The 15,285-nt window shown below is 38.1% G+C and overlaps 1 protein-coding gene across 14 annotated transcripts in view; it reads left to right on the top strand.

Annotated features, from left to right (window-relative positions):
• The window catches only part of cdc42bpa (CDC42 binding protein kinase alpha), a 174,841-nt gene that overhangs the window by 103,206 nt on the left and 56,350 nt on the right, over positions 1-15,285 (top strand). For all 14 annotated transcript variants that reach the window (XM_062972916.1, XM_062972902.1, XM_016990695.2 and 11 more), the window contains exons 12-17: positions 3,244-3,377; positions 4,864-5,106; positions 6,040-6,150; positions 6,897-7,144; positions 12,266-12,371; positions 13,584-13,708. In XM_062972916.1, the coding sequence (XP_062828986.1) occupies positions 3,244-3,377; positions 4,864-5,106; positions 6,040-6,150; positions 6,897-7,144; positions 12,266-12,371; positions 13,584-13,708 (967 nt within the window). The remainder of the gene's footprint in view (positions 1-3,243; positions 3,378-4,863; positions 5,107-6,039; positions 6,151-6,896; positions 7,145-12,265; positions 12,372-13,583; positions 13,709-15,285) is intronic.

The raw sequence follows: 15,285 nt of genomic DNA, 5'->3' as shown, positions 1-15,285 counted from the left end.
TAGGCTATGGAATTCGCCCCCCCCCCCCCCCAGTGAGATTAGATTGGCCCTTTCCCTCCTGTCATTTCATAAACAAGTGAAAACTTGGCCTTGTGAGCAAGCATTTGGCTTCTTCTTCTTCTTTACTAGTTCAGTCGTTTTCGACTCTTTGTGACCTCATGGACCAGTCCACTCCAGAGCTCCCTGTCGGCCGTCATCTCCTTCAAGGTCGAGCCAGTCACTTCAAGGATACCGTCCATCCATTTCACCCTTGGTTGGCCTCTCTTCCTTTTTTCTTCCATTTTCCCCAGCATCATGATCTTCTCCAAGCTTTCCTGTCTTCTCATGATGTAGCCAAAATACTTCAACTTTGCCTCTAATATCCTTCCCTCCAGTGAGCAGTCGGGCATTATTTCCTGGAGGATAGTCTGGTTGGATCTTCTTGCTGTCCAAGGCACTCTCGGGATTTTCCTCCAGCACCAAAGTTCAAAAGCGTCTGTCTTCCTTCGCTCAGCCTTCCTCATGGTCCAGCTCTCACAGCCATAGGTTACTATGGGGAATATCATTGCTTTCACTATGCGGACCTTCGTTGCCAGTGTGATGTCTCTGCTTTTCACTATTTTATCGAGGTTGGCCATTGCTCTTCTCCCAAGAAGTAGACGTCTTCTGATTTCCTGGTTGCAGTCTGCATCTGCAGTGATCTTTGCACCTAGAAATATAAAGTCTGTCACTGCCTCCACGTTTTCTCACTCTATTTGCCAGTTGTCCATTGGTCTGGTTGCCATGATCTTGGTTTTCTTGATGTTTAACTACAGCCCGGCTTTTGCACTTTCTTCTTTCACCTTGGTGATAAGGCTTCTCAGCTCCTCCTCACTTTCAGCCATCAGAGTGGTATCATCTGCATACCTAAGGTTGTTAATGTTTCTTCCAGAAATTTTAACTCCAGCCTTGGATTTGTCAAGCCCCGCACGTCGCATGATGTGTTCTGCGTACAAGTTGAATAGGTAGGGCGATAGTATACAGCCCTGCCGTACTCCAATTTTGAACCAGTCTGTTGTTCCGTGGTCTGTTCTTACTGTGGCTACTTGGTCTTTATACAGATTTCTCAGGAGACAGACAAGGTGACTTGGTATCCCCATACCACCAAGCACATGCCACAGTTTGTTATGGTCCACACAGTCGAAGGCTTTAGAATAGTCAATAAAGCAGAAGTAGATGTTTTTCTGGAACTCCCTGGCTTCCTCCATTATCCAGCGGATATTGGCAATTTGGTCTCTTGTTCCTCTGCCTTTTCTAAACCCAGCTTGGACATCTGGCAGCTCTCGCTCCATGTATTGCTGAAGTCCACCTTGCAGGATCTTGAGCATTACCTTGCTGGCATGTGAAATAAGTGCCACTGTATGGAAGTTTGAACATTCTTTAGCATTTCCCTTTTTTGGTATGGGGATGTAAATTGATTTTTTCCAATCTGATGGCCATTCTTGTGTTTTCCATATTTGCTGGCATATGGCATGCATCACCTTGACAGCATCATCTTTCAAGATTTTAAACAGCTCAGCTGGAATCCCATCGTCATCCTCAGGATGTCTGGTTCTAATTCACTCACCACACCATCAAAGCTAGCCTCTATATTATTATCCTTCCTATACAGATCTTCTGTATATTCTCACCACCTTTTCTTGATCTCTTCAGCTTCTGTTAGGTCCTTGCCATCTTTGTTTATGATCATGCCCATTTTTGCCTGAAATTTGCCTCCGATGTTTCTGATTTTCTGGAAGAGGTCTCTTGTCCTTCCTATTCTATTGTCTTCTTCCACTTCCATGCATTGCTTGTTTAAAAATAGTTCCTTGTCTCTCCTGGCTAACCCCTGGAATTGTGCATTTGGCACAGCATAATTATCTGTACAATAGAGTTGAAATTGGCTTTGGATTGATGAATATGATTATCTGATTATCTGGCTTTGGATCTGTGCACAACAATGTTGTTTTAATGTTGTTTTAAATCGTTGTTTAATTGCTTGTAATTGTTGTTATTGTTTGGGCATGGACTACTGCTACTCATGTAAACCGCTCTGAGTCCCCTTTTGGATGAGAAGGGTGGGATATAAATGTCGTAAATAAAAATAAATAAATAAATGCAACATAAGTAAAAATACCCATCCCACCCAATACACATTTATACCAAAAGTAAAATCCATTAAAACAGATGATAGTATATAAAATTTACAATTCCATAATAACCATTGAAGACCTAGTTGAGGTTTTGCTGAATTGCTAAATATAAGGCCTCCCCCAAAAGTAAGACATAGCAAAGTTTGTGTTTGGAAGCATGCCCGCTGAACAGAACACCAGAGCATGCAGGATCAGTAAATGTATGTACCATGCATGGAAATAATGGTAGTAACAAGAACTTGATAGGATTCAGTTTGTCTGGTTATAATGGTTTGTGATGACAACTACTGTACAGTATATAATAAATGTTCATTTTTTTGTTCAATAATAAATGTGAATTCTTCTTCATGGAAAAATAAGACATCCCCTGAAAATAAGACCTAGCGCATCTTTGGGAGCAAAAATTAATATAAGACACTGTCTTATTTTCGGGGAAACACGGTAGTGACTTCCAAAATATGGAAGGATTAAATCTTTCTGCTAGAAGAGATACACTTGACATTTCCCAAGGCATTTGTTCTTATATGTGGGGACTTTAACGCCCGGATTGGAGCAGCTTCAGAAGGCCTCTTGCAACCTTTAGGCCTAGAATTGGAAGATATATTTTAACTTCACATATCTGCATGGACAATAAATATAATCAGCAAGGAATTAAACTCTTAGAATTTATATACCATCACAGCCTATACACTCTGCATGGGCACCCAAAGGATTTATCTAGGGGTGAGCCAACTATCTGAACCAACAAGGTGGCAGTGTCATTGATCATATAATGGTCTCTCCTTGGTTGTTTCCCCTAGCAAATACTAAACTGTATAGCCCTAAGGAACATCTTGTATTATACAAGGGGTAGTTCAAGAAAGACACGAATGCTGGTGGCTACTGTACACTAGAATAGACTGCTAGCAGGTTTTCTTATCACAATCAGCATGTGATACACAATACACCTTTTGTTTTGGAGTTTGCAAATAGAATTTTGACCAGCAGTCTTCAGAGGCATTGATTTATCTTACATAGCTAATCACTATTGTACAACATTCAGCAATGAGAACTATATTTTGTCATATGTTGTTTATCACTGTTTTTTTCGTAGATTCTGGACAACTAGAGCAACAACTTGAAGAAGCCAGTTCTACAAGACGAGAATTGGAAGATGCTGCAAGGCAAATCAAACATTTTGAGAAGCAAATCAAAGCACTAAAGCAAGAAAGGGATGATCTTAATAAGGTAAAAATAATGTTCTTAACAGTTACAGAGGTTGGGGGGGGGGGGAGAGAAGGGTGTATATTAGCTTATCTACATTCTGTATATATTTTCTGAAACAACTATTTTGATAAACATTGTAAACAAGCATAGTCAAATGTGATATGACTCATTTCTGTGTGTACTCTTCCATGACAATCCTTGATCCCCACATAGAAAACATTTTGGATAAAGCCAACGTTTTTCAGTATAGAGCAGACATTTTAGAATAATTAAATAATAGAAAAATCTCAATATAGTAACAACATAGAGGATATCCTAAAGTGAATATGCCTCTTTAAAAACCCAATGAAAAGAAGAGGTAATTGGTGGTGGGAAATGCTATGAAAGTCAATTATAGTAACCTTTAAAGTAACTTATAACTAATTTGAATCTTCTTAGAAGACTAGATGTAAGTAATAACTAGCAACTTGCTGTAGTTTGAACGTCATGAACATATCATTACTTAGTTAGGGATTAAGAACCTTTGTGACGGTAGTAGACCAACTGGGACAATCTGCTTCAGGATATTGATGGATCCAAGGGGGTTCTTGGCAGCTCTTGTGGACTTTTCTGTCACCTTAGCTGCCAATTCTGGATGACTTCAGGAATGGCGAAATGGCTTAATGTTATTGGCAGGGTTACAAAAATATTTTTAAATTATCTGAAGGTTTACTACTAACCTAACATGTATGGCCCTTCAGGGTTGAGAAGATTCTGAATATGTTTGGCCAGTTCTTTACATGTGTCAGTTCTGTAACAAAGATTGATGACTGTTCCTGGAAACAAACTCTATTTTCTATAGCAGTGGGCCACAAGAACTAAAATCTGATCCACGAACCTCCTTCCTTTTTATTTATTTATTTTTTATTTTATTTCCACTCATTTCCGCAGAACTGACCATTGCATTGGATAGACCACATCAGCTCTAGATTATGAAATACAGTTTTCTGTGGGCAAGCAGATGGCGACTATTAGATGGTATATGTTCTGTATCAGAAACTAGAGCTGAAATGGTCTATCCAATGCAATTTTCTGAATCAGCATGCCAAATAACCAAACCAAAAAATCTAAAGTTGACCAAAAACGGATTCGTAACCCTTTTGGTACTAATGTTGGAGAGTGGTCCCTGGTCAATGTGAGCCCTGGTAAAAAAAAAAAAGGCAGCCCTTGCCAGCTCTCAATTAGGCAAGATGGATGTATATTCATTTTTAAAAAAAGGTTAACTGCAAGTTGAGGCATTGTACTAATAGACAGGAGTCCTATTTGATTCATGGATTCTATTAAGTTCCAATCTTTCCATAGGAAATTATTTTCTTATAAAAATGGTGTTAGATTCTGCACAGGATGCCTTTTTTGAAGGTGGGGAGTAGGCATTAATATTTGTTCACATAAATAGAAAACCTGAATAACCACTGAGTTGCATAAATCTAAAATATAAAGATATATCATCTTTTGTTTTCGACTGTAGGAACTGCTTGAATCTAGTGAAAGATTAAAGACTCAGACCAAAGAGCTGAAAGAGGCACATAGCCAGAGGAAATTGGCCATGCAGGAATTCTCCGAAATGAACGAACGACTTACTGACTTGCATTCACAAAAACAGAAACTTGCCCGTCAAGTCAGAGATAAGGAAGAAGAAATGGAAGTGGTGATTCAAAAGGTAGAAACTTTGAAACAAGAGCTGCGTAAAACAGACAGATTGAAAAAGGAAGTAAGTTTCTTTGGAGGTAGTGACTACTGGAAACAGTTTCCTCTAAACGTATTTCTCAGTTCTTTTGATTGACATGCAGTGATAACTAGTGAATTACTGAAACTTTCTGGTATATGGTTGCAATTCTCTACACATTTTAGACCTCAGATGTGTAGTGTGTTTTCACTCTAATAATCTAAAATCAAAAAGTGTATTTTTAAAAGTCTCAGTATTTGTTTGGAAAGCAGCATTGAAATGTGGAAAAACAGCTCAAATACTGAAATGTATTGCCTAAGTAAAATTCATGGAGGGAAAACAAAGCTAGTCAGTTAATATAATCCTTTGTCAAACGGACACAGAAAGAATAGAGTACATGTCTAGAATCCAGTTCTTAATTCATTGAATCAGTGGGACTTAAGTCGGTGTTTAAGAAATTCTCATTGATTCTATAGGTTTAGGACTAATGATTAGATTTAACCTATTTTTTCTGTTTCGGTGAAAAATCTCCCTCCAGTCCCAGTCTTGGGGAAAAGGCGGGGTATAAAGCGATTGATTGATTGTACCAGAAACTAAGATTTGTTGCCACTCCTAGTGAAAATCGTTAGTGTAACATATCTCTACATCCCAAAATGCATCCAGTGGAGTTGGCTGACATCCACAAAAGATTGTCCTAGATTTTTTTCTCAGTTAAAATGCTACAGGATTCCTTTCTGTCTTTGTTTGCCAAAATAGACTTAACTTGGTTGTGTCTTTGAATATTTTCTCCTAAAATGATTGCTTGCAAGAAAGTGGAGGATAGTAACAGGATCAAGTACAATCCCTAAACTCACTGACTGTTTAGCAGGGAGTAGGACCCATGGAATAAAGAAAAGTGTACTGTTAGGATATTTTTTCTGATATTATTAAAGAAAGCCAAAGATCAAAAGGTAATTACATCTTTAAACATTTTTGTAGCTGGAAGTTCATGCTGAAGCTGCAGTTGCGGAAGCATCGAAAGACAGGAAATTGCGTGAGCGAAGTGAGCAGTATTCTAAGCAGCTGGAAAATGAGTTGGAAGGACTAAAGGTTTGTGGAGTTCACAATTTTCAAATGTTGCCTGATAGATTTGAAAAATAACTGTTGACACAAGGCAAAGGGGGATGCAGGTTAGTATATCATTTCCCTTAGTAGAGACTCTTCCCTGTAAAAATGGACAATAATGTATTTGTTGGAGAATTCCAAAGTATTTTAGTTTGGATGTATTTTTTTTACTTAATACAGATCTTCCACATATAATTATAGTGAGGTGAGTATCAATTACTCAGTGTACCTGGAAGAATATTAATCAATGTGGATAAGCAGAATGCTGTGAAGAAAAACATCTCCTGAAGCTTTTGATATTAGAAATTCAGTGAGCTCTGGATTTTTTTTAATAAAAGATGTAAACTGTCTTACTTATAGAGAATACTGAAATACTCTGATCACTTAACTATATTGGAACTGACCACTGAATAAGGGCTAAGAGCTCATTTCAGTAATCCATGTCTTGGGGCAGGGAAAGCATTGGACCAGGCTGTTACTTTAGTTTGACATTAATATTAAAACAATTAAGATATAAACTTCAAAAAAATCTCTTTGTAGATTATAACTCAAAGAATTCCCCAGCCAGCATACAGTTCATTCAGATGTAGAACTGCAGTAATTTGAAGGTTCATATTTTTATATGGAATGTCAATTATTTCTATATGCAGTGCTGGTTGTTCCTAAGCTTGTGTTTCCATACTTTTGCAGCGTGTGAAAACTAATTTTGAAATGTCATTTCTTTTTAATAGCAGAAGCAAATTGGTCGCACTCCAGGGGTAAGCACAACAGAACATCAGCAAGAGATCACCAAATTAAAAGTTGACTTGGAAAAGAAAAATGTTTTTTATGAAGAGGAGCTATCTAAGCGAGAAGTAATACATTCTAATGAAATAAAAAACCTGAAGAAAGAACTGCGTGATGCAGAGAGCCAACAACTTGCTCTCAAAAAAGAGATCCTAATTTTGAAAGACAAGTTAGAAAAGACAAGAAGAGAAAGGTATGTACATCCCAGTTATCTTACCACTGATATTTCCGTTCATTTGCAAAACTCACTATGCACTGATTTTTCTGCAGGTTTTCAACAAAAGAGATGCCATGATTGTAAATATGGTTAGATTGCTGGATGTACTAAATTTGGTACATCCAGATCATGCAATTTTAATCTATCTTAAGGCAGTGGAAGTGGCTAAAGCTTTAAATCTAAGTACTCCTGAATGGAACTAAGTTGTTTTAACTGGATCATCCCAATAAACACTTACTGTTGGGAGAAAGGTGGGATATAGATAAATAATAACAACAGTAATAATACATTGTGGTTTGAGGTTTAGCCAGTTGAAACTGCACAGTACATTAGTATAATGCCTACATAACTTCAGACTTTATTTCTGAAATCTGAAGTTATGTAGGCATCATACTAATGTACTTTTGTCCTTATCTTTCCCTCCTGCATTAATATTCTTTGATTTATTTCAATATATCCTCAAAGACCCTGTGAGATGGTGAAACACTTCAAGTTCTGTGAATGAGAACAGAGTAAATTCCCTCTCTTCATGAACCAATGCTTTCTCTTTAATGGTTTTGTGATTAACTGCTAGGAATAATTGTTAAACATGGACTAATTCACATAATAGTATGGGTCAAATCCAAAATTGTAATGCACATCTTTTTTGGCTTAATTGCCTAGCCAAAATTGAGATGCACATTAGTTTCAATGGTGCATTACAATTGCATGCCAAAAGGTGCCTTTGCCTCTCCATGACTCTGAGACTCGCGAACTCGTCAGCCTCTGCCTGATGGTGGAGCAGGGGCTTCCCTCCCCAAGCCTTTCTCCCTTCGTCTCCCAGCTGAGAGCCGAGGAGAAATGGCACCCCTTTCCCTCTCTAAGCCATTTGCCCTTCATCCCCCAAATTGCGGACAGAAGAGAAATTGCTCTCCTTTCTCCCTGGTCTCCCAATTTGGGAAACAAAGAAGAAACCGGGCTGCTTTCCCTCCCTGGGAAAGAGAGAGGAGAGTCAGAAGCCCAGCCTTCTTCCCGAGTTGGGAGGAAGGGGGAGGGAGAGAGAGGAGAGGCAGAAGCCAAAGCCAAAGGGAAGACTTAGCTTGGGGAAACAGAAGCCCAGCCTTCTTCCACAGCTGGGAGGGAGAGAGGGATGGAGAGACAGAAAAAGGGAGAAGAGGCAGAAGCTGCTGCCCAACTGGGCCCTACAAAGTGATTTTTTTCCAACTCCTTCCCCTGAAGTATAACCTACCATTAAGGATCTCCCTTTCAAACATTAACTAGCATTGACCTTGCTTAGTTTCCAAGATCATAGAATCATAGAGCTGGAAGAGACCTCATGAGCCATCCAATCTAACCCCTGCCAAGAAGCAGGAAATTGCATTCAAAGCACCCCTGACAGATGCCATCCATCCTCTGCTTAAAAGCCTCCAAAGAAGGATCCTCGACCACACTCTGGGTCAGAGAGGACTTTCCTGTCCCACTTTGAAACCTGCAGAGTTCTGGAGCTTGTAGTTCAGTGAGCCCAGGATGTCTTTATAATAATAATAATAATAATAATAATAATAATAATACAGCAGACAAAAAATCAGTACAAGAAAACCGCACTATAAACTAGAGCTGACAGCTGGCACAACAAAACATTGCATGGAAAGTTCCTTGACAAAATTGAAGGAAAAGCTGATAAGGAGAAAACCTGGCTATGGCTCATGAATAGGACACTGAAGAAGGAGACAGAAGTCCTGATCCTTGCAGCCCAGGAGCAAGCCATTAGAACAAATGCAAGTAAGGCCAAGATCAAAAAATCAGCTGATGACCCAAAATGCAGACTGTGAAAGGAATCTGACAAAACCATTGATCATATCCTCAGCTGCTGTAAGAAAATAGCACAGACAGACTACAAACAGAGTCACAACTATGTGGCCCAAATGATTCATTGGAACTTATGCCTCAAGTACCACCTCCCTGCAGTAAAGAATTGGTGGGATCACAAACCTGCAACGGTAATGGAAAATGAACACGCAAAGATACTGTGGGACTTTCAAATCCAGACTGACAAAGTTCTGGAACACAACACACCAGACATCACAGTTGTGGAAAAGAAAAATGTTTGTATTATTGATGTTGCCATACCAGGTGACAGTCAAATTGATGAAAAACAACAGGAAAAACTCAGCCGCTATCAGGACCTCAGGATCGAACTTCAAAGACTCTGGCAGAAACCAGTACAGGTGATCCCGGTGGTGATCGGCACACTGGGTGCCGTGCCAAAAGATCTCAGCCAGCATTTGGAAACAATAGACATTGACAAAATTACAATCTGCCAACTGCAAAAGGCCACCCTACTGGGATCTGCACACATCATCCGAAAATACATCACACAGTCCTAAACTCTTGGGAAGTGTTCGACTTGTGATTTTGTGATATGAAATCCAGCATATCTATCTTGTTTGCTGTGTCAGACTATGTTGTTGTGTCAATAACAACAACAACAACAAAACAGCTTTATTCTTGTACCCCGCTTCCATCTCCCCGAAAGAACTCGGGGCAGCTTACATGAGAAAACAACATACCACAACAAAAATTAACATACAGTTTAAAACATATTACATCATCATTATAAAACAACACAACATGATGAAATTTAAAAACCAAGACAACAATTGCTATGTATAGAAAGTGATTTGTGCAAAAACTCTTAATAAGGTCCATGAAAAATGGTTAAGGAAGAGCGAGGAGGACATGGAACCAGCCACATTAAAATTCTAAAACCTGTAAAATGGGGAACAGTGAGAAAGTGCAGAGCAGTTTTGCAAACAAGTACATGTCTAGATACAGGACTGGTGGCCTCTTCACTCAAAAGCGCACCAAAACATCCATGTTTTTACATTCCGACGGAAGATGGACAGTGAAGGAACCAGTCTAATTTCCTTGGGGAGGGAGTTCCAGAGTTGGGGGGGCCACCACCGAGAAGGCCCTCTCTCCCGTCCCCACCAACCGCACTTGAGACAGAGGTGGGAGCGAGAGGAGGGCCTTCCCAGAGGATCTTAGGGCCCGGGCAGGTTCATAGGGGAGGAGGCGATCGCGGAGATAAGCAGGTCCCGAACCATTTAGGACTTTGTAGGTGATAACCTGTACCTTGAATTGGGCCCGGAAACTTATCGGTAGCCAGTGGAGCTGCTTGAACAGGGGAGTTGACCGCTCTCTGTAGCTAGCTCCGGTTATTTTGCCAAGAATGGGAAACCCGCTCCCTAAACTACAAGCCCCAGAATCCTTCAGGTGATTGCCTTTGGAGTATTTCTTCCCCATAATTCCTTCCAGTAAGTCAGGGGAGTTTTCCATGTGATTTGCCTGTGGTTCTCTTTTGCAGCTCTAAGGAGATTTGGGGGCTAAAGTCTAGAACCCCAGCATAGCCCTCCTTGGATGCATCTACACCTCAGAATTAATGCAGTTTGAAATTACTTTTAATTGCCATGGCTCAGTACTATGCAATCCTGAAAGTTTCTAAAAAATCTAAAGACATAGATTGAAAATTATTTTTACACCAAAATCAACTTCCAACCCCAAACTCATATATCCCTTTTAATTTGAAGAATTAAATATTAGACTTGCCAATTCTGAAATACTTTTTTCAGTGGTTGACTGCTGCTTACAGAATTTGTCTAGAGATTGTCTATTCTCAAGACTTAGACCACCATTGTATGTCTAATCAGTCTTTCCAGTATTCTTTTTCAATGAGCTGTTTGGCCTTTATGCCAAGAAAACAGTGAGAGTCGTGACAGCAGACAGTGACTTGAAACTCTTCTGTGATTAGAGGCACGTTTGTGGGGAGAGGGGCTTCCCCATCTCTTCTTCCCCCCTGGATTCCCCTGAAAAATAATTTTCCTACTGCATCCCCTTCACCACATTCATCAGCTTTGGAGAGGGTTCCTTATTCTTACCAAGAAGATTTTCAGAAATGACAGGAGGGTCCATATTCTTTCTAAGCAGTCTCCCAATTTGGTTCCCGCTTCTGTAGAACTCAGTAGAGGCTTCCATTCTTTCCTTTCCCAATCTTTCCCTCCAGCATGCAGCGCTGCATTTGACTACAACAGAAGCATAAGAAACAGTGTATAAGCCCAGGAAAGGTGATGTTGCTTGAAGTTGAAGCAGATTAGCTTGTGATGATTCAGACACAGATGTTTGTTATAATTAAACCAATTTTATTAACAGGAATTTCCATACATAAAAAGTTTGCAGATCTTGAAACCATATATGGAAACTCTTTCTTTTATGTTGGCTGGGCTTCAGAATTACAGAGGGTTGTAAAAAATAAATAAGCATATTTAATCAAAAGATTTCCCCTGAATTGCAAACATTTATAAGCAGGGGTGGATACAATCCGCATCAACTCCAGACTTCCTAATTTCCATTGAAATCAGAAAGATTTGAACTTTGCACCAGAGTACCATTGTTTTTCAGTGAAACTTGGCCATGCTTATCTTTTACTAGTTCACATCCAGTATGTTTTATTATGATATTTCATGAGTTTCAGAAGCTTAAGACTATCAAATTTAATATAGACATAAATAAAAATGTCAATAAGGTGTTAACTTGAAATTTTAAAATCTAACATTTGAAAAGAGTGATATACTACCAACACAAAACACATTATTTTTTAGTAATACGGTAATAATATTAATACTAATATTTATATCCTGCCTTTCTTTCAAACGCTTCATTAAAAGTACAAATACAAAAGTTTTGTAAAAAAGTTAAACATGACATTAAAAACCACATACAAAACTTAAACTTAAAAAACAGCACCACACAGAATTAAAAGCCCACTCCAGTCTGTTTCTGAAAACCTGAGTGAATAAAAATGTTTTAAACCGAATGCAAAAGAGACAATGAAGTTGTTCCAGTTGCAGTGAATATTTCTGATTATGCATATTAATGTACATCAGGTATTGACAGTTCTTCAATTTCTTTAAGAATACTGTCGAAGTGCCTAAGTGGTTTTCTCACCAACTGTGATTTTTTTATACATAGAAAACCACAGTTAGTGGGAAAACCACATATATGTTTCCCAATTTCCATACTTTCTATATCTATTGACCATTGATGTATACTTTTTCCTAGCCAAAGTGAAAGGGAGGAGTTTGAAACAGAGTTCAAACAGAAATATGAACGGGAGAAAATTTTACTGACTGAAGAGAGCAAAAAACTTTCCAGTGAGCTTGATAAGGTATGTGCCAGTATTTATTTGAGTCTAATGCGCACCTCAATTTTCAAAACCCTGAAACCAAAAAAAGTATTTGCTGACTAATGTAAAGCGCAACAGCAAAAGGTTCATTCTTTGTAATTTGGCCATTACAGTTGCTGCCTTATTAGAATTCCTTCTTTAAAAACAAAAATGTTAGAACTCCAAAGCTTTCCCTAATGAAAAAGAAAACCTTGGGATTCATCTATGTTGTAGAATGAATCCACTTTAACTCCCTTCGTTCAGTGCTACGGAATCATGGGGGCTGTAGTTGTACAAGGCCTAGAGCCTTCTCTGCCAAAGGATGCAGATGCCTCACCAAACTACAACTCACAAGATTACAAACCATTGCATTGTGGCCATTAAATTACAGATGACATCCCTCAAATAGGAGCTTCAGGTGCTCCTGAAGCAGCTTCCCCTTTGGCTTTGGCTCAGCATTAAGATCACTATATTATGCGAATAATGTTCACCCTAATTTTGGCAATGTAATGTAGCCAAAAAGGTGAGTGTTAGATTTGAATAACGTAATCAATGAGAAAATTAAAATACCAAGCTAAGATACTGAGAGCTGCTCAATAAGCATTATTAAGGGATGCAACCATAGGATTTTTTGTAAAGCTTTCAGTGCTAAATTTGTTAATTAATCCTAATTCCATTGTGGATGTTAAGATTAGATGACATATATGTAATTTTGTTCAAATCTCACAAAATGTAACTTGATTTATGTTTTATGTTGATCACTTCAAGAAGAGCAAGGTAATTTTTCTCAGGCAAAATGCAGAGTTCATGCATGCAAAGTCCTACACAGTTGTCCCTCCACATTTAAATGCAGGGGTTTATGCTCCATTGACTGTCATCCTTCCATGTTTCCAGTTTGACTTTTCCAGATTTGATTAAACTTTTAGGTCCTCCAGTGTGAGTCTACATCAACCAGAATTAAAAACATCTTTTTCCCTCTGGACGTTAACCACAGAATCACAGTGAAGGACCTAAAGATTCCTATAGGGATCATTTTCACCAAATTAATGAATAATTAAATCCTCAAAAGTCAAACGGTAAACATGGGGGGGTCAACAGTATATGGAGCATAAACCCTCCCTTTTCAGATAAAGGTCCACAAGCGCAGAAATTACAAGCACAAGAGGTCACCATATCATGATCACATCTATAAATACTATTTTCAAATTTCTTTAGCTTACAGCCATGTATGAAAGATTAAGCATGAGTAACCGTCAACTGGAAGAAGAGATGAGAGATCTTGCTGACAAAAGAGAATCTGTAGCACATTGGGAAGCCCAGATCACTGAAATCATCCAGTGGTGAGTACCTTAATCTTTTTCTCCCTTCACTGTACCTCATATAGTATTTGAAACTGAACCATTCTTTTTTTCATAAAGAAAATGTGAATCTTTAGTACCTGGATATCTTTTAAATCTTTACAAAACTCATGACTCTCCTTAACAAATGCTAACCCATGTTTGGGTGTGATTCATGTCTGTTCAAGTAACAGATACAATTTTAAATTGTTTTCATTGTTATAAGAAGTTTCCTATATGGAAGAATTGGATTATTTTTAATGAAAACAAGTACAGTTTTTGACAGTATAAATATATCTCATCTGAGTTATGCTGAATCCCACAGTTGTACATCTATTTGCATGAAATCACAGCAAGAGTCTTATTAATTCCCTACCCATTATGTAGAAAGCATAGAAAAGTGGGCTATTTTCTTACATGCAGAACAATTGGCTGCACTAGAGACCACTGCATGTGCAACAATTTTTACACTAGCTTAGGGTCCCACCAGAATTCTGCATATTTTAACTAAAATGGAAAATGTATATTATCTGTTATTGGAAGGTCATTTCATATTTTGTGTTATGAATTTAATACTTTAAACAATAGTGGCTGGGCTTTGTCTGGAATTCTAAGATTGAACTTTATAACACATCATGCAAGCTGAATTTTCAGTAATTATTTGCATAATCAATTTCTCATATTAGTACAGCCAACTTCCACTGCTTTTCTAGGGCTCAGAGAAAAAAGACCTAAGCATACATTTAAACTGTCAGTGGATGAAAGAAGTTTTATAGTAATGTATTTCTCCATTTTCTCCCAATTCCTGAACCATTTGTAAAATGTAACTTTTGAAAACAGTGTTTACCTAAACATTTCCACAATCACTTATAATGTTAGAGCTTTGTATCATATTCATTTTATGATGTTTTGTTTCCATTTTATTGTCTTTCATAACAGCTGTATAATAAAAATTTGTATTAGAGTAAAAATGGATAAACATAGTCTTTTTAGGAAAGCACTGTTAGCTAGACTAAATTTCAGTATAGTGTAATTTTATTGTCCATATTTAGACATAGCTTTCACTTTTGAGCATAGTTATCCAGGGCTCTGAAACTCTAGAATAGATCCAAGTGTGTAGATACATTTTTAAAAAACATAAGTTAAAAACCCAAGTATTAGGGAGTATTCTTTGCAAACCTGTTTTTTCAGATGTAAAGAATAACGAACCAAAGGAAGATATTTTCAAATCCTTTTTACGTATAAACCTATCCCTATTTGCCAAAAATAAGCTCAATAAAAAACAAATACATTGCTAATGTATTTTCTCAACAAACATGATTTGATACCGTTATTGTCCAGCACATGTTAATTGCTAGAGCAATCTGAAAAAAGAGGACATTTTCTTTGTTAAAATTTAGAATATGAAGTCTGCCTCAAAACACAACAGTTATTCCAGTTCAGATGAGAAAAGATTGAACTGTGCATCTAAACCAGGCATGGGCAAACTTCAGCCCTACTGGTGTTTTGGACTTTAACCAGCTGTTAGGAATTGTGAGAGTTGAAGTCCAAAACACCTGGAGGGCCAAAGTTTGTCTGTG

The sequence above is a fragment of the Anolis carolinensis genome, chromosome 1, assembly GCF_035594765.1.
Source record: "Anolis carolinensis isolate JA03-04 chromosome 1, rAnoCar3.1.pri, whole genome shotgun sequence".
Lineage (NCBI taxonomy): Eukaryota > Metazoa > Chordata > Lepidosauria > Squamata > Dactyloidae > Anolis > Anolis carolinensis.
The sequence above is the reverse complement of the archived record's forward strand: the minus strand, read 5'-3'. Positions and strand labels throughout refer to the sequence as shown.